A 19,672-nucleotide genomic window follows, 5' to 3' on the forward strand; every position below is an offset into this window, starting at 1 on the left:
CTGTATATATATATATATATATATATATATATATATATATATATATATATATATATAATTTAACAGTCATCAAACATTTCGTTTTGACAAAAACAAGTGATTTCATCATTTAAAATGACTTCTCATCCCCTGAGGAAGACGTTCAAATCAGTGGATATGAAGTATAAAATGAATAGGCAATTGTACACAATATTGTTTTATGTAATTAAGTGTTGTTGCAACAAAGTGCGATCTTATTCATATGTAGACCAGTTCGAGCCCTCACTGACTCTCACACTCAACCACTCAGCAGCTGACGTCAGTGAGTCTCTGACGGTTCAGGGTTTGAGTGTTTAGGGTTGGGCATTACTGTCCCTGTTTAACCTGCAAGCCTGACGCTCGGTGAACATACCAACCTGTCTAACTCTGCCTGCGGTTTCTGGAAGATGGAAATAAAAGGTCGAAGATCCCTGAAATCTGGTGTGTTGCAAGTGGGTCTCGATACGACCAGTTACAATCTGTTATCCAGAGTCGCATCCTGCTGTCCATAAATAAATGAAATAATTTGAAGAAGCATTTCACCCTCAAAGAGTATCAATTTTTTATTTCCCCACTCAAGAAGAACACAACATATCTTTTGATCATTTTGCATCGTCTGTGCAGTGGTCGACAACTGAAATTATTGGTTTAGTAGAATAGACAATGTTCTTGATTTACCATGAGATAGTTGAATATTTCAATTTTTCGGTCTGGTATGATCAATCAGGATACAATTGTATCAGGTATTCACACTTTAAAAAAATCTAGATGTGATCTTGATTAGGAGATTATATAATTGCAAAATAAAAATGGATGTAAATGTACATCACCAATAAAACACCACAATTATTGGGACGTTAAAGAACAGTGCAAGATCAATAATTAGCACAATGCACTTCTTCACTGCAATTACAGTTGGCTAATCGTCCTCCTCCTGGTACACGTGTGAAAAGGAACAGAGACATGCCAGCAGTAGCAGCAGTATGATGGGAACAGGGGCACTGGATGCGGATGTGGTGTAGATTTTCCTGTTGTTAAGAGGCTGTGTCGGCCGGTACACGTTGTGATATCCTGCATGAGTCGGGAACATATTTATCTGGTGGAAAAGAAAAGAAAAAGTTAGTCTTATTTGGGACAGAGTATACTTTTGACTTGATGTAAAAGGCCGCCTTTTTCAATGAAAATAACATGCCTGCACTAATTAATCTGTTCCAGGAGTATAACCTGTTATAATGCAAAAAAAATAATGCATTTCAATTAAATTCACAAAATCACAAATACGAAATTTGCCTCAGAGGGCTTTAAAATCTGGACACATAACATCCCTGTCCCGGGACCTCACATCGGATCAGGAAAAACTCCCCCAAATAAAGATAGTAAAAACCCTTTCACAGGGAAAAAAGGGAAGAAGCCTCCAGGAGAGCAGCAGAGGAGTTTGGGCCAGCAGAGAAGGCTTAGCAGGCGCTGACGGCCCGCCACTGGCTTATAGGATTTATGTTGTAGTTTGTCAATCATTGATAACCTCTGTGAAATATTTTTTTATTGTGTTATATTCGTTTGATATTTTACAATCAATCAATCATCAATTTCTTTGTACCTTTGTGTGATTAAAAACATTTTTTATCATCTTTAAAAAAAAAAAGTCTTTTTGCCAAGAATCAAAGTAGGTCAATGGGAACAGGTTCAACTAGCAAACCATAAATCAAATCAAGTCGTCATGGGTGTAACTCCAGGAACTTTTGATCGTGGGTCATGTGTACAAAAATAGGGTGTGGTAATTACTTGAGCTTGTGGAAGGATTAGTTTCTATCATTACTGTCAATAAGTGTACTGTACAGCCGGCGGTTAAACAAGTCTCAATTTCTAATTATAACATCACCTAACCCTGAAGTGTTTGCGTTAAAATGTATTGTTTCTTTTGTGTATTGACACAGATGTCCTCATTTAGTCTATTTCATTTTCCATCCCATCCATCCATTTTCCGCCGCTTATCCGGGGTCGGGTCGCGGTGGCAGCACACCCAGCAGCCCAACCCAGGCTTCCCTCTCACCCGCAACATTTTCCAGCTCGTTCTGGGAGACCCCGAGACGTTCCCAGGCCAGCCGGGAGATATAATCCCTCCAGCGTGTCCCGAGTCTTCCCCGGGGCCTCTTCCAAGTTGTTGTTTTTTTTTGTTTTTTTTTAAATTTTAATTTTTTTAATATGCAATTAAACTGTCTCTTAAAATAAAAAACATATTTTTTTCTCCTGAGATGACAAGAAATAACTGATGTTTTGGAAAGTTTACACGATGCTATGATTGGTGTTTCTTTTTCAATTTTCCTTTTTTTTCTCCTTTTGCATGGTCAAAGTCTGATGCAGCTTATTCCTCGATATTGAAGCTCTAAACACATCAATAAACCACATTGTTGCGCTGGTTGACATGCTCCTTCATTAACGATGTACATGGGAACTGTAGTTTAATTTGAATCAATCCACATATAACTAACCTGACATGCCAGATGGTTTGTTTCACACAACCATCTGAGAATCAGTCGTTCAAAAAATAAATCACTTTCAAAAAATGTGTGACGAACAATCTGCTAACCAAACTCTTAACAAAGACGTATCTTAAAAATGTCAACTACTTTCTGTAAAAAAAAAAAAAGTAGAAAGAATGGGACTCATGTCTGAGATTATAGCAGATGTTATGATTTGTGCAAGTTGAATCACATGAGATGATTCTGACAACACTGCATTTCTGTATTTTCCACTGCAAAGCTCATTGTGGACGTTTTGAATTGTCCTGTGATAACATGGAACAACCGGTTCACTTGCAACATCCCATGTAACTGTTTTACCAATCATTAATGTTATTCATTAACCTGTTTGTAGGCATAAAAACACTGCGTCTATAAATCCTATCGTGGCGCACGACATATACTAGAAATCGTCGGCACCGAGATGTCGAGAAGGACGTACCAGGTCTTGGTCCACCTTGACAGGCTCTTTGAAGACCGTCCATACCACCGCTTCATTGCATGAAGGCGTGGTCAAGGAGCCGTTGTAGCGGTAGTATTCGGCTCGGTTAACGTCGCCAAGCAAGTCATCAATGGAGATCTCTTCTGTGACGTTAACTTTTGAGTCTGCATGGAAGCCAAAATACATAAGATGTAGTGCCACGTTTTTCAACATTATAGCAAACAAAACAGGTATTCACTCACTGATCTTGTGAATAGCTGAAAGATAGCTGGTCATTTTTTTCCAGGCCTCCATATCAGATGTGGAATGTGTCTACAAAGACAAACGCAGCTGTGAGGAACATTTTGATTACAGGAGTAACACAATTTGCTGCTTTAAGAAAACAACACCTCTTGTTCCGAACTGTGGCTGTCGGCATTCTTCGCCTGGAAAATAAACATAACAAATAAGTAAGTCTGTTGTGTAAACAGCTTCGCGAAATGTCAAATTTAGACTCGAGAGAAAAGAAAAGATGATTTCTGACCTCAATGTGCATTGTGAAAACTCCACCAATTTTAGAACCAACCACAGATTTTTATATTGTACTATTCACGAGTTTTGCATTGGGACTCGCTTAAACATACCAACGCCTTTGAATATGTTTTAAATAGGATTACAGGTTTGTAAGTCATTTTACAATTTCTTTTTTAAAGTACTTATTGTCATTTAACTGTCAGGCATGGCAGATACACAACTGTTCAGGTACACGTATAAAACACTTAGCAATGACTGAGAGTAGGCGTAACATTCTTGTCTCTTCAAAATATGTCGCCTGTTGGGTGAAAGCCCAATTAGTTTGGTGCAATGCTCAGCCCTTCTCCTATTGTATAACTAACTGCATTACGGTATGGATTTTGTTCTCGCTGATGTTTGCCAAGTGTCGAATGTCATATTGTGTTGATGGAACATGACAAATCATTTGAAGAGACAGAGACATATACAAAGTACGTTGTGGTAATTCCCGCTACAGTAGGCATCTCTGGGCCCATACAGCCATGTGTCTCGCTGTCAATGCTCGTAAGAAGTAATGCAAATGTTTGGGTCTGAACAGCAATAGAGCGTGTAGTAGAGCATGCTCATACAGGAAAAGCAACAAATACAAACAAGTGTTGAATGTTTAATGTATTATTTGAACAACTACTGACTTATATAACTTCTCAAATGCACTAAATGTTACCTCAATAAGGAATCCCAGCACTGCCAGACCATTAGGAGTCTCTATTGCCTTTTCCAGAGTTAAGTCCTTCCTCTTGCTCACTATGTGCATCTGGACAAAGGCACAACATAGTATTACAGTGGCCAAAACTAAATGTATTAGAAAACAACGCATTCACTGCAACAACACAGTGGTTCAACGATTGTAGTTACCTCCATCGGGTATCTCTTTGAATCCACATTGTGCTCTGAGCCATCAGACTTATTTGAGCCCCAATGGAAGTGGAACTGAAGGGCGGAGTAGACGTATCCCAAACCTCCCCCTGAGACCTCCACCATGTCTTCATGCAGCACACACTTTACTGAGAATTGAGTGAGAGCACAGGGGGAACTGTGATTTGCGTTTATCTTCATTATTGATTTACTCCAAATTGCTTGTTAAAACCAACAAAGTCTAAAACCCAAAAGGTATTCAGTTCACAATGAAATGTAGAAGAAAAGCATCATCTTGTCCATTGCCAAACAGTTGATTAAATTATTAACGATTGTTGAAATAGTTGCCGTTTAATTATTTTGTGTTTGACTAGATTAATCATTGCAGCTCCAATCACAACCCTCAAACTCTACAGTTAATAGTTTTAGGATTCTTATGAAAATCTTTAATCCGCTGATCAATGTGAATGGACACATTTAGAGGGATATCTTTGAAACGGTCCATAATATGAAAGAACAAACCTGAGTGGCCTGTGTTAGTGATGTACTTGATGGCATGTTTGTCGTCAAACTTTGTGAAAATGAAGGCACCAAGATGCTTGTCGGTCACAGTGTTACCCGTGTCAATGTTGATGGGTGACTGCCGCTTCCCGTCACAGTATGAATGAGGAAGAATGTGCCAATGAGACGGCTTGTAGTCTGACGGTAGAGAGGGAAAACACGTTGAGAACCAAACCCTGCAACATCATTATCACTTTCAAACTGTTATCAGCTTGGCACATACCACAGGCTTCATCCTCATAGCACCATGAATGACCTGAAAAATGGAAGTCACAGTTGATATTTTAACACAGTCATAAACACTACTGGTGACCTGTGAGTGTGATTGTACAACTCACTTGGTGGTAAAGAAGTTGCAGGGGAAGCAAACACATCACGACCATTAAGAGGTTGTGTAGGCCGATAAACATTCATTAATCCTGTGTCAGTGAGAAACCGCTGAACCTACAAACAAAAGACAAGTTGGTTCCACAACATTTCATTGAAAGAGTTGACAGGCGCTTTGTTGTGGATGTCCTTATTAATGTGATGCCAATTCTCCTCTTCCATTTAACAAAGTCAAAGGACATATTTTGGTGTCAGCATAGAGCATCGACTGAGGGATCAAACACTTCCTTTAAACATGTCATGAATACCTCTGGTCTGGAAAGATTACTTTTTTTAGAACTCCACCTCTGCATATTTTTGAAACTTGACTCTGAAACGGCAACTCAGTGACGTCACTTTAGAGAAATTATCAGGAGGTACTTTCAAACTTTTCCCGAGAGAGGAAACATGTGAAACATATAGTACGGTTGATTGACTTAGACACTGAGGTAATTCAACGTTATTTCCATAGCACCTTTCAAAACCAGTTATTGAAAATAATTAAGTTACAGTGAAGAAATCCACTTGTTAGTGTACTTAAAGACAATTATCTTGGATCACTGTCAACCGGTTGCAAGTTTTTTACAGACTGGTATGCTTTGTGACTGACCGAGTCATGCACCTGCTGAACCACATGACGCACACGCAGAGACATGTGCGCCGGTCTATCTTACAAGAGCTGATGGCTGTCAGGTAGATAAGATGAAGAGATGATTTGTCCCTTCAACATGGCAACAACAGCATATGAGTCAACTGCCATTTCTTAACATGGTCTTTAAAACAGCACACCAGCATGTACCAGCATACGTCCCGCCACCATGTTCTCTGGGGACGTACGCCGGATGGCGATCAGTGGTCAGGTATTCAGGTGTAACCTAGCAATGAACAAATTGTTCTTGACAGAGAAGAATACAAAAAACAAGACTGCCAGGAACTGCCGACATCTTCCACACCCACTTTTGACGGATCACTCGATCCAATTACTTTTGTTGACTGCTCACTTTCAGTGCTGTTCAGGTGTCACTGGCTAAAGTAAAAGCTCCAACTTCATAGATTATTTTATATTTTTCTATGAATATAAAACATTTATACATGTATTGACCTTCGCACTACCCTCTTCTGCCTTAAGTTGGGGGGACAGGATTCAACACATATCTCTCCACTGATGTGCAGTAATTGATGCTTGGTAGCCAACAGTTGACTATTTAAATATCCAGAAGATACACAGCAACCTTAAAATTAATTTGGAGCTGTGTGTCTGGCCACCTGGAATAAATTCCCTCTATTGAGCTGCTAAATGCTCCCCTATGTTCACCAGCTAGTTTCTTTGTCTGTCTGGTGTTTGGTTCTGAGCAGGTTCACCTCCTTGGCACTGTCATGATGCCCTTGAGCAAGGCACTGACCACCTAACTAATGTGGTAGTCCCACCATTCTGGCATCCCGCCATAACTAACGTGCATGTGTGCACTGTTGTTACTGGAACAATAGATTATATGGATGAAAGGCCCTTCATTCATCTCGGTGCCAAAGTGTATTGGGAGACTAAACATGGTTCACTCACCAGCTTTTTGTTGATGTTTATTGGCTGTTGAAAGACTGTCCACACAACGGCTTCACTGCAGTTAGGCGTGGTCAGGGAGCCCATGTATCGAAAGAACTTCGTGAGGTCTACATTTCCAATCAGGTCATTGATAGAAATGTTTTTTTTCACATCAACCTCTGTGTTTTGTGAAAAGATGTAAAACACACAAAAAGTATGTCATTAAAATGATCCCATTAACATAATGTTATAAAGAATGAGCATTAGACATAATCAGGAGTACGATCAAATCTACTTTTTACCTGAACCTCCCTCCAGCTTCCTCAACAACTTAACAATAATCCCACTTCACAATACAACCAGACAAAATCTAAGTACAACGCCAGGAGCCTGATTTCCCATAAGAAAGCCTGTGTCGTCAATGATACCCGAGCAGGGGAGTAGCATACAATACAAAAAAAGGTGTTCCTTTAAGTGCTGGGGTCAGGCCATGATCTTGCAGTGTCACATGTTCATTTAATCATGTTGGCTGTAAATAAAACTCAGGCTCCCACAGAATGCTGACACTTGCGTGATTGGTTGTTTGAGCAAATATTTCAAGCATTGGGTGTGATCCGTGTGCGTTTGTTGTTGAGAGAAGAGCGCCGAGCATCAGGTCACGCTTTCAATTCTGAGGAATGTTTGTGCTCACTACACCGAGCAGCTACGACTTCTCTCACACCTGTTCTCTGCGCTGTCCTATTTTTCTGCACTCTGCTCGTACGCAGTGGAAAACTAAGGAGACATACTTTCCTCCAAACCGTCATGTGAAGCAACCCCTGTTTCTGATGACAGCGGGCACAGGATCAGCCGTCAGTCGACTTTAACAATGAATTGCTTCTGTATGTTTTGCAGTTCTGATTGTGAAGTCATAAAGTCACCGAGAATATGGTTATGGTTTCTTTCAAACGCTGAATTTAAGTTGGAAAGGGACGTTTAAATGACAAAACGCATCAAACACGACGCTCCGGCATTAACGGCATCACGTGACTGAATGGAAACAAGATAAATGATGTATAAATGTGTTTACTCTCCGGTTCTCTCTGACTTTACTTGCATAATCGATTTCAGCGCTTTGACTTGAAGGACATCTCGGTTACTAAAATGCATCTCGAGGTGCTACAAGCAAGTAAACAGCGATGTATCCTTTGCAGGTTTTTTTCTTTCCAGGTAGAAACGCAGGTCTCTCTCAGACCAACCACTGACATCTTCTGCTATAACATTGGAGAGACAAACGCACCTGTGAGGTTTGTCAGGTTAGACGTGAGCTGGGCCCATGGTCCCGACATATCGCCATCGTCGGTTGCCTTTCGGAAGAGGACATGAGTTATACTTGTAACAAAATCAACTCTTTCATCGTGCATGCATTTTTTTTTATGTTAATATTATCTGGAGTCCAGTCGACAGTATTTGAGTTGGTTGTTCGTGTTCAAAGAAATTCATCAAATTTCATAAACGCAACCACTTTACAATGAGCAAAATTGTAATATTTGAATGCTGTTTTCAGGGCCTATTTGTATTCAATAATTGAAATATTGGACATACATTTATGAAAAAGCCAAGAACAGCAAGTCCCTCTGATTCCTGTAAGGCGCTCTGGATTGAGAAGCCTTTCTTCAGACTGACGATGTGCATCTACGGAAGATTACATGTAGTGATGAGACAAAGGTAAAGCAACGTGGCTTTTAAAGAGGTGAGGCATGTTGTCTATGGTGAACGCCAACCCATACTGTACCTCCATGGGATATCTGTGCCCATCAATCGTGTGTTCTGCGCCTGGATGATGTTCGGTTTTGCCCCAGTGAAAGTGGAACTGAAGTGTAGAATACGTTCCATCAAGTCCACCTCCACTCACTTCTACTTGATGGTCCTCCAGTGTGCATTTCACTAGAGATGGAGAAGATGGTTTATGTAGTTACAGTGCGCATATACAGAAGAAAGACACATTTTATTTGAGTGGCTTTGTGCCTTTCTATACCTCGGTCCAATAGTGTTCTCTCTACAAAAAAAAAAAAAGGCTTGTTGCGTACTCAGTCTCAGTGTGTGTACCTGTATGGCCGGTGTTATTGATAGACTTGATGGCGTGTTTTGAGGAGAAGTTGACAAAGGTGAAGTTGAGCAGGTGAGGGTCAATCTGAACATTGCTGGTGACGATATCAATAGGAGACTGCCTTTTCTCGCCGCACGAAACACCGGGGATGTTTGCCCAATGGCTCGGGGTGTGCTCTGTGAAAGTTAGAGGTGGTTAATACCATAAGCTCCTGCAGACTGATGATGGTTGGATCCAAATAGTTCAGTCACATCTGTCTGTACGTACCACAGCCAGTATAGCACCAGTCACTATCAGCAGCTGAAACACAAATATAGACAATGTACTGTGAGCACTGCAGGAGCCAGCTGAAACAAAAGCATCAAAGGTGGCTTTCTCAGCATTGTGTAATGAAATACTTCCCTGCCTGAAGAATATTGTACCTGGAACCTAATAACAGTGGCGGTTACTCAAGTAAAATTGACAAAAGATAGCATACTTGTACACATATTGTATGCTACTTTATACTTCCTCTTCACAACATTTCAGAGAGAAATGTATTTTTGAAAACAATAGCTACTTTCTAAATTATGATTTTGCATTATTAAGGGTAAATTACACGTATGCACATGCATCCTCAGGTGCACGCATTCTCCAACAACCTCAACAAACTTGTCCTCCAAGCTTTACCAATGCAGCCTCCCACCAGAGACGACTACAAAGAGTTTGAACTGCTGGTATGTGAATTTGTTTAGAAGTTATGCACCTGCATGAACACAAACGCAGACCTTCACACTACACTTTTGACCTCCATGACACATTCTTTACTCTCAGGTGAGTACTGGGTTGACAAAGGGTGGGGACTATTTGTTGAAATAGGTAAAAGTATCCAATATTTCACAAAAAAAAACCAATTAGTCCAAATCCAAGGAGAATTTCTTTTCTATGGTTAATCAGACCAAAAATTAGACAAAAATAAAAACACTCCTCCACCTCACTCGCAGACCGCAGGGGGATGTGGAGATATGTTATAACTCCTGCTGTAGAATCATGTTAAGATTGATAACATTGTATGTATCATTATAACAGTTTATGAGAGGTCTCACCACAATAATGTATTGTTATATATTTCCAGCTTTGTTGTAGAATTACACACACTGATATTCACGGATGACCTCTGTGTGACTGGATACACTCCGGTTCAACAGGTGTATCTTATCTATCTTGAGATCCATGTCTTGCATTGTTCATATATTGACTTATGTTTCGTGTGCCTGTGCTGAGCATCTCTCCCTGAAATGTAAATGTTAAGCTAGTTACCAATGGATATAAAGATGACCCCCATGTGTCTCACCCCCACTTCTACATGGCGGGTTACGATATAAAGGTCTTGGGGTTCTTCATAGTTGATGAAATTCGGCAGTCCAGCAAACTGTGCTTTTCTTCCCATGATTCATGTTAATTAATAATTCTGATGAATTGATCTCCAACCTCGTCTTTGACTCGTCTGTTCAAAGAAAATCAGCCACCACAGGGACTACTTTGGCGAGATTAATGCGGGCGCTAGCTTTGAAAAAGTAGTATCTTAATGCTCATCTACACACTTTTGTCATGGCGTAGGAAAGCGCAATGTGTTCACTGGATAATTAGTCCAACATCAGATTTTGTAATGTGCTGACGCCTTAATTCCCAGAGCACAGGTAGGAGAACAAGCGTGTGATGAGTTTCTATACACAGTGATCTCTGAACAAGTAGAAAGGATGGACGCTGTGAGGCGAGTCGGAGGATAGAGGATTTATTTCATGATGTAGACTCAATCTCAGATTGGCATTGCTAGATTAGGGCAGATTTAAAACAGTAGATGTTTTTTCGCGGTGGAGATTTATAAAACAAAACTATGGTAAGTAGTGTCATTATTAACACGTGTGCAGTTATTTTTTAAACTAGTAAATTCTGAATTTGCAATGTAAAGCTGTAATGGAGAAATGTCTAGTATCTCTCTCTCTCTCTCTCTCTCTCTCTCTCTCTCTCTCTCTCTCTCTCTCTCTCTCTCTCTCTCTCTCTCTCTCTCTCTCTCTCTCTCTCTCTCTCTCTCTCTCTGTGTGTGTGTGTGTGTGTGTGTGTGTTGTAATCCGGGCTTCTCTTTGTTTCTTTAGCTGCAGGGCCCGCCGGGCGTGCCCCTGACCAGCCCATGAAAGCTCCTCTGCACTGCCTTCATTCGGCAGTTTCACAGGTCGAGGATGTGTCGCCCGATACACAATATCTGTTACTATTAACACTGTTATCACCGGTACGACCAAAAGATGTACCTGCAATAGAGGCGGCAGTTACAGAACCACATTTCTATGTTGTTGTTTTTGGTAAACGACCAGTGAGCACAGTGTGTTTCATTAAGATATCTTAACTTGATTCAAGTGGTAAAAAAATAAGTATGAACAAGAATTTGCACTTGAGGCTTTGTAAAAAACTTTTGTCGCAAACATGCGGTTCTATATGACTTTATTGTAGGAATATGCGACTCAAAATAAGCAACTTACAAATCCTTTTAGTAGGATTTTCAAAGCAAAGCTTTCGTGGTTCATTTCAACACTGTAAAGTATCCGAGTACTTTTTCCACCACTGCAACCGGTACCACGGTCAAGTTGTCAACTTTAATCATTTGCAGTTTAAACCAAAAGAAATTGATTTAAACTACTGGATGTATTGTAGATTGCTGAACAGATGCGGTCCTTCAAAACTTTAGCTTAAATTTCGAGAAAAAGATTACTCATATCCTCATCCGTTGATGTACATAAATTGATAAATCTCACCAATTCCAAATGCTTCTATTATTTGGAAATTGCTGCTTTTTACTCACCACATTTGACCAATGCTCCCAAACTCAGGAACAGCAGAAGGGAGAAAAGATGCATCTTTAGAAGGAAAAGGAAATCAGTTGTCACTCAAGGTCTTGCACAGATCTTCTAACCATTTTTATCATTCTCAATGTCTGAAGTAACCTTGTTATCAGACAAAGGTAACATATAGCTATACCAGCCTCTGTGATGATTAAGCAATATGTATGCTACTTTGTTTAAGTTAAAGAATATCAATGGGAATACAGTGGGGCTCTTTTTTCAGCTTTCACCCATTTCATGCAAGCTGTATTACATCCCTGACTGAGTTCATCACTGACCTGAAATCCCATTTAAATGCACAATATTGAAGAATAAAATCTTTGTGGAGCAAGGAATGTCACTTGACAATTCATGTGAGTCTGAGAAACATCCTACCTTACTGGAGCTCCTACAAAAAAATTTGAATTAGGAGTCGCATTAAAAATATGTGTCCATTTCCAAACAAGTTCATCAGTGAGGAGAAGGTGGAAAAGTATCCCAGTATCTATCAAGTCAGTCCTAAGGAGTAGGAGGGACCCACTGCGTATACAACACACAACCAGTATGGGGGGTGACATGCAACATAGCTATCGGTCACTTTTCCAGACATTGCAATCAAAATATAAATGTTTAGACCATATCAAGGATCTGGTAATGTGAGGGTTTTCTCTTAAAGTTGTCTCCATGAACCGTGCTCCATGACACAGCACAATGCGGTCTCAATGGAAGGGTAAAGCAGTGCATTTTAATCGTCACTATTTCTAATTAAAGAAAGGGCCTTAAATGCAACAAAAAAAAAACCAAATCATACATTTTAACCCTGTGAAAGGAAGTAGTATTTGAAACCACTGTGGTCGTCACCAACAATGAAACACAAACGAACAAAAGCACAGTCCAGATGAAAGGATATACTGCAATTTGTACTCCATCCCTTTTTAAACATAGGACACCGCTAGACTAAGCTTTTAATTCACAGGTGACCCTGCAAACCGATACCTTAAAAGCTAAATAACACTTGGTCTTTACACAATGGATTATCTCAGGCTTCAAGCCAATACAAGCCATGTTAGCAATGTCAACTATAAACTGCAGTAATGGGAGATATTACACAGTTTGCTGAGCCAGTGCCATTTGTATCATGACACATATGATTACATTTCAACTGCTCAACTTCTGCAAGGCAACAGAAGTCCAGGGTGAAACATTAAACATGAAACTGATGAACTGTCTGGCAAAGTGTTACACACACACACACACACACACACACACACACACACAGATATTTTTGTGGTCTGATCAACTGCAGCTTTTTAAAACAACAGTTAAGATCACTCTTACAGTTTTATGTAACTCCTATTTGTCAGAGTAGAATATTCATGAAAATCAATCCGTGGAGCATCGACGCATCTCACTTTCTGATAGAAAGTTAACGTTTGTGTTTTCCAAAATGTCGTAACAGTTCATTGGAATTGATAATGACATAGTTTAACAAGAAAACATTGGAAACTGTCTTTGTCGAGGTCAGTGTTTACTCTAAGTGCTCCTGTGTTTACACACAAACACACACGCATACACGCACACACGCACACACACACACACACACGCACACACACACACACACACACACACACACACACACACACACACACAACTCTGTAAATGAACCCACACAACAAGTTTCCTGCCCTTCATCACATCATACCTCCATTTATGCCAACCCGATTTTTTTTTTAAAGTTATCGAAAACACAGGAAGGGAGCGGTCGGGCAGGTTTGTGGTAATTACCCAAAGGAATGACGGTGAGGTTGTAAAAGAATCAACAGAGTGACTTATATAAGACATAAGGCCTTATGGACGCCTCTTAGTTTAAAGTATTAAACAAGTTCAAGTTAAAAGGGGGCAGCATCAAGGCCTCAGATCAGCTGAACATAAATTGAGTGTCAGGAACCTTCAATATTTCAAAAGGTCATTACTTTCCGAACTCGTGTCTGAGTTGATTGTACAATAGGTTCAAACTGTATGTTTCCTACTGTGTTTGCCAAGTCGCAGACAATTAAATAAGAATCTTGTTTGTCCGGGACGCGATACGGAAGGTGACATTGAACCTCCCAGCAAGCGTTCGTTAACTACTCATCTTGTGATTGGTTGGACATTTGGCTCTGTCGTGGCGCTCACAAATCGTTTAAGTGGCTTTCCAGGTTCGTGCGACCAGGAGGAAAAAAGGTAAGATTAGAACTGATTAGAGAATAAATAAAAGGGCAAGGGTGAACAGAAATGATTTATTTAAGAAACAGCAATACATGTAACTTACTTCTGTAAACTATTCTAAAATGTATTCATACTCAGGACTAAAAGTTTAAACCCAATATAATAAGAATATTATTATGAACCATTTTGAATTTACAACATGTATATCCCATAAGGTAAACCTTTATAAGCACAGTTGTGAACTCAAACTGTTGTATTTTATCGGCATATTTATCCAAGTTATTGACGTTTTATTCAACTGCCGGTAGCCCGTCATGAGTATATGCACAAACATATATCTATTAATACTTTTGAAGTCATTAAACAATGTAAAATAGAAAACTAAAAGTAAACCTAGCAAAAGCAGCTTATTGGAAACAAATTAATGGCGGATAACCTGTGCTTGTGATGTACATGTCGACTACATTTTAAACCAAGTTTCGCAGATGAGTAGAAGTGCAGTAGACTTCATTTTAATTTCTCTAGTGCATTCATACAGATTCCTGCCACTGAGATAGACCAATTAACATTTTGGATAAACTAAACTGTTTAAAAAAAAATGCTCCTACAAAAAAAAAGATTCCTAGCAAATGATATAATCGCCTTAGCCGGTTAGTATCGCCCTTTTTGCATTGCAAATGTACAGTATGCAGATCATCAAATAAAATAAAAGAGCAATATAATTTTAAGGCACGTTAAAAATCTAAAAATGAGTTAAAACCTAAATGTGTTTTTTGTGTTTCCATCAGCTGTCAGATTCATGGTGACTTCTTGTGGGAGTCCACATGATGCTGAGGTGTGAACAGCCGGACAGCGCCGATCCCGGGCGCAGTACCTCGCGCAGCCACAAGGCGGTGGTAAAGGGCACAGTGTCCTGGTTGCTCAGAGTAGAGAGGCCACAGTCCTGCAAAACAAAGACAGAAGACCGTGGGGACACTCAAACTGAACTAGCATTTCAAAATATTATATATGCCTAAATTATATAGTACAAATATTGAATTAAATACGAATTGTGAGAAGTCTTACTGAAAGAGGGTCCCAGTTAGCTCATCAACAAAGCCACCTAGGTGAAAAAAAACAATATATATAATATTATTTAAAAAAGGCCGAAGTTGAAGATTAAAGATGTTAATAAACACGGTACATGCAGAGTATGAGAAATTACGATCAGTACGTACCTGGTGAGCAAATTGTGTCACACAATATTGGGCAAATGTAGCAGGATGAGCATTCCTGGAAGACAAAAAGGTTAAAATGATGAGGCTCTTGTCCACTGAAACATTTGCTTTAATGTATTTTATATAGACCATGTTCATGCAGATGCTTACTTGGCAGTGCTCACAGTGGTCGGACTCATCTCCCTCTTCACAAGGGCATTTCTCACAGTTAATAGAGCAGTGCTAAAAGAGCCAGAGGGAGAGACATTATGTACAGTTCTGTTCAAATAAACTGGAGGAATGTATTTTTTAGATTATTGTACTCGTAACATTTACCTCACAGATGGAGCAAACGCTGCACAAAGAGCCAGAACGGAATTGCGGCATTTCAGTCGCGGGCTCCTCTTCACTTGTGTCATTTGCTGTGTCGACACCTTCCGGCTCTTCTAAAGTCAACAGAGTCAACGACAAATTAGGCCTGTAGAGCTACAGCGATAATCCAGCCTGACTGACATTATCTTACTGTTGATATATTGTGTCACCGGAGCCGATCTAAATAAACCAGTATCAAGAAGTGTCAAAGTTTTTTCAGTCAAACAATACTTGCGTTCAATTCTTTTTGTACCCGGATCTCAAGTGAAAATACTATCTGTTTGGTTTTGATGAAGCGGGACGTGTGTCCACTACAACACCAGCCTTTGAAGTTGGCAGTACAGGGCGCCCAGAGACGCTCATGATGGGTAGTGAATAGAAAAACTTTTACAATTTCAGCACTCTATTGGTGTCTGTATCACTCTACTGGTACTGGTAGTGTGATTTGTTAAACTATAGCCAACCGTAAGCATTGCTGTGTGTAAGTAATTTATAAAGTGTCTCCATTAAATCATTTGTCCACTACTTTTGGTCCAGAAATATCTTAACAACATTGTGCATATAGACATTTATGGTCCTCAGAAGATGAATCTTATTGACTTTAGTAATCCTCTTACTCTTCCTCCACCGATGAGCCTGACGTTTGTGATTCAGAGAGAAATATCTTGACAATCTCTGGATGGATGGATTGCTGTTAAAGGAATGAATTGTACTAACTTTGACCTCCTGACCTACAATAACGCCATCACCAGGTCACTTTGTTTCACCACCAAATACCAGCAAAACTAGTCCATCAACCACCGCTGTACTATGTGTGTAGCGCTAATTAGCCAATGTTAGCATGTTAATACTATAATGCCAACATTATACCTGTGAGACATCAACATGCTAGTATTGTCTCTACGCATGTTAGCATCACAGAGCTACTATGACTGCAGGCTCTCTTGTTACGTTGCAACATGTCCTGCTTGGTGTGTATCTCCGGCACAATTCTTTAAATAACATATCTAAAGGATCCATATCAAGATTGTTGCTCATGTTATGTTAATATGTTGGTTGCTATATAGTTATAACCTCTACTATTTGAGAACCTTCCTTTTTCCAGAGAGCATGAGATCATATTATGGTGTTGGGTTATCAAACTAAATGCTAATGTGCTTATACAACAATATTTATTGTATTTGGCTGTAAAGGTTTCAGAGCAGTTTGCCTTTTGAAAGAGGCAAAATGCACAGAAGTACTGATAACAAAAGCAAGACACCAGGTCCATGAGCAAACTATCTCCAACACGTGTAAGCTGGTTTTGTACAACATTGTTTCTGCACTTTAAAGAATAAACAACATTAACCCCCAAACCTCTTGAGACAAATACGCTCTTCTTCTGAAGATTGCGTCTCTCTGAATGTTTTTACACACTTTGTCAGAGCCCGTTTTGAGGTCTCTAAAAGGTCACATTGGTTGAACAAAAGGCACGAATGGGTATGATGCTGCTTGGTGCCAGCTACCTCCCAGATAAGCCGGTCTATTTTAGGATTGATATGTGTGGCAGTGTGTGTGCCTCGCTGTGACAGAAGATAGGAAACAGGAAATAAAACAATGTGGCTCACTTTATCCTGAGTGGTGATAAACCCAATATATTAAAAAAAGTGGATATACCGTCATGTTCCTGTGCTTCAGTTGCTTCTTCTTCTTCATCCTCATGCTTTTCTTCATCATGCTCATCTTCATCTTTTTGCTCAAGTAAATCAACACCTTCAGTTGCGTCATCTTCTTCAGACGTTTCCACTTCCACTGCTGCAGCCTCATCGGCCTCTTCTTCATCTTCGTCCTCCTCTTCTTCAATTGCAGCCTCCTCCCGCTGTTCAGCATCTTCCTCATCTGCAGCCTTCGCTCCCTCTTCTTCAGCTTCTTCAGCGTCGCCAGCCTCTTCTTCCTCCTCATCGTCAGCCTCTTCTTCCTCCTCGCCGGCCTCTTCTTCCTCCTCGGCAGCCTCTTCTTCCTCCTCGGCAGCCTCTTCCTCCTCGTCTTTCTCAGCAGTCTCCTCTTCCTCTTCCTCAGCAGTCTCCTCTTCCTCCTGTTCATCGCTTTCGGCCTCATCATTTGACTCTTCATCATGCTCTTCATCCTCCTCTGCTATCTGTTCATCTTCCTCACCTGCACCACCATCACCCACGATGTTTTTGCCCTCTTCAGCCACAACCTCTGCAACATCTCTGGCATGGAGGCCTTCGTCTGCTTCAGCCACGTCCTGGGCGCTCACTGCTGCAGAGAGCGGGCCCTGCGATGGGCACAGGAGGACCAGCAGGAGCCCCACTACACAGCCTGTCACGGGTGCCATTTTGGAAGACAGTTGAGGACCTCTTCTGAACTACAAATCCACTCCGGAGGATTATTTCCAATTTGTTTTCTCGAACAGAACCCAAAACAATCAATGGGTTTTTAAACGCGTAAGAACAATTAAATCCGCAGAAAATGTAACAGAGCTGCAGGCGGTTCAGGGATCTGGTTCAGCTTTTTGATCCGAGCTGCAGAGAGACGGGGAGAGGAAGGCCGCGTTCACAAGACCGACTGAGCAGAGTGCCACCCTTGTGCTGGGAACGCAGAGGACACAGTGCAAACACAACTGGGGGTGTGGTGTAGTTGTGTGTGCGTGAGTGACAGGGGCACATGTCCGGGAAGAATGATCCTGATGCCCTTAACCCAGTGCTTCAGAGAGGTGGGTGTGTGCCTATGGACTGCAAGAGGGTAAAAGAACATATGGAAATGTTAAGGAGGGAGGGGTTCAATTACCAACATTAAATCATTCCTATTAAAGTTCATGAAGTTTTAAATTTGACATAACCTTTGTTGTAAAAATGCTAAACTAATTCAGGAGAGAAAAAACAAATCAACCCTTTCTGTAAAATCCATAAGGGTTATACTTCTTCCACGTTCAAACAGCTTGTCCGTTATTCATTACTTTATTATTGATATATTTTTTTCTAATTGTAATGTCATTTCAGCACACATTTTATAAAATCCCCATAACGAGCCAATATTGAATATAGAAATATCCTTTAAAAAGACACGACAGAAACAGATGGCATTCAGACTCAACTTTGACTTTTTATTCTCAGCCCAATCGAGTTGTGGGAGTGGAAACATGTGCCTTTTCTTTAATTTAATCTAATTCTTAAATGTGGCTCAAGTTAAAGACAGCATGTGCACACACCCCATTGTACATAGGAAAGCGGATCCATTTTAATAAAGGCCTCTCTGAAAGGACATCAAATACTAATTATTCCAAACATCAACATTAGTAGTAATACACCCTTTAATGCTGGCGTATTAAGATACCACAGGGTTAAACCAACACCTTTCAGATACAGTGGCGGTAATATATTTGCTTGCCTGTCACAAAGCAGAAGAGAACATGTCAGGATGATGTATGTATGGATGTAAATAGAAGGACATGGAGATAATGCCAGTCTGCACATGTGCAGCAACTTGACATTTCAAAGAAACTTTATATTTGAAGTACAGTTGTTATACATGGTTTTCATCATGAAGCCAGATAAAAAACAGGACAGAGTTTGAGTCTGTGCCAGTGCCATTGTGTCGAATGAGTTTAGATCAAAATGACTCAGAAACTGAGATGAGAGTAGTGAGACACACATGATCACTTACATGGAAACATACGTGTACATGCAGCAGTCATGCAGCAAGGCAGAAAGTGATGACATCGCCTCACTTGGTGTAAGCCGCTGGTGCGATTGACAGGTGGCCCAACCGGCTATTTACAGTCAAGGTTCCTTCAATAGCCCTGCTCCACTATGTGACCTTCAATAGACCTCTGGCATACTGAAACTCAGCACCATGGTGCACCTTTTACACTGCCCATATCCTCTTCTCTCGAGTATAGCCAACTACTTCACTCATTTGTTTTAGTCACTTTCCCTCCGTGATTATCTTATTAAATTTGCATAATGTATTGCTATATAGTTCAGCGCAACGCCTTTTTACTGAGTTTCTTTGAACGAAGCCACTACAACTAAAGTAACTGTTCAACATTTTGGAGGAATAATGCATCTGCTTTCTTGCAGAGTTAGACAAGAAGATG

General features: G+C 40.3%; 2 protein-coding genes across 2 annotated transcripts; both read right to left on the reverse strand.

The window, feature by feature from the left end:
• Nucleotides 1-937: 937 nt before the first annotated feature.
• LOC137789712 (uncharacterized) lies at nucleotides 938-11,833 on the reverse strand. The gene is made up of 17 exons (XM_068583474.1): nucleotides 11,782-11,833; nucleotides 9,628-9,636; nucleotides 9,210-9,242; nucleotides 8,942-9,118; nucleotides 8,628-8,779; nucleotides 8,438-8,527; nucleotides 8,133-8,199; nucleotides 6,875-7,032; nucleotides 5,286-5,391; nucleotides 5,171-5,203; nucleotides 4,909-5,085; nucleotides 4,387-4,535; nucleotides 4,196-4,285; nucleotides 3,369-3,404; nucleotides 3,222-3,291; nucleotides 2,980-3,143; nucleotides 938-1,114 (listed from the first exon to the last, which is right to left on the reverse strand). Exons 1-17 carry the CDS (start codon nucleotides 11,831-11,833, stop codon nucleotides 938-940), a joined length of 1,740 nt encoding a protein of 579 aa, XP_068439575.1.
• Nucleotides 11,834-14,144: 2,311 nt separating this feature from the next.
• LOC137789844 (sarcoplasmic reticulum histidine-rich calcium-binding protein-like) lies at nucleotides 14,145-18,127 on the reverse strand. The gene is made up of 6 exons (XM_068583665.1): nucleotides 17,230-18,127; nucleotides 15,538-15,647; nucleotides 15,373-15,444; nucleotides 15,223-15,277; nucleotides 15,071-15,107; nucleotides 14,145-14,948 (listed from the first exon to the last, which is right to left on the reverse strand). The coding sequence occupies exons 1-6, from the start codon at nucleotides 17,909-17,911 to the stop codon at nucleotides 14,927-14,929; spliced, it is 978 nt and encodes a 325-aa protein (XP_068439766.1). The 5' UTR covers nucleotides 17,912-18,127; the 3' UTR covers nucleotides 14,145-14,926.
• Between the last annotated feature and the right edge of the window lie 1,545 nt (nucleotides 18,128-19,672).

This window comes from Clinocottus analis, unplaced genomic scaffold (genome assembly GCF_023055335.1).
Source record: "Clinocottus analis isolate CAN_PGR_092001 unplaced genomic scaffold, fCliAna1.0.p SCAF_19, whole genome shotgun sequence".
NCBI classification, from domain to species: domain Eukaryota; kingdom Metazoa; phylum Chordata; class Actinopteri; order Perciformes; family Cottidae; genus Clinocottus; species Clinocottus analis.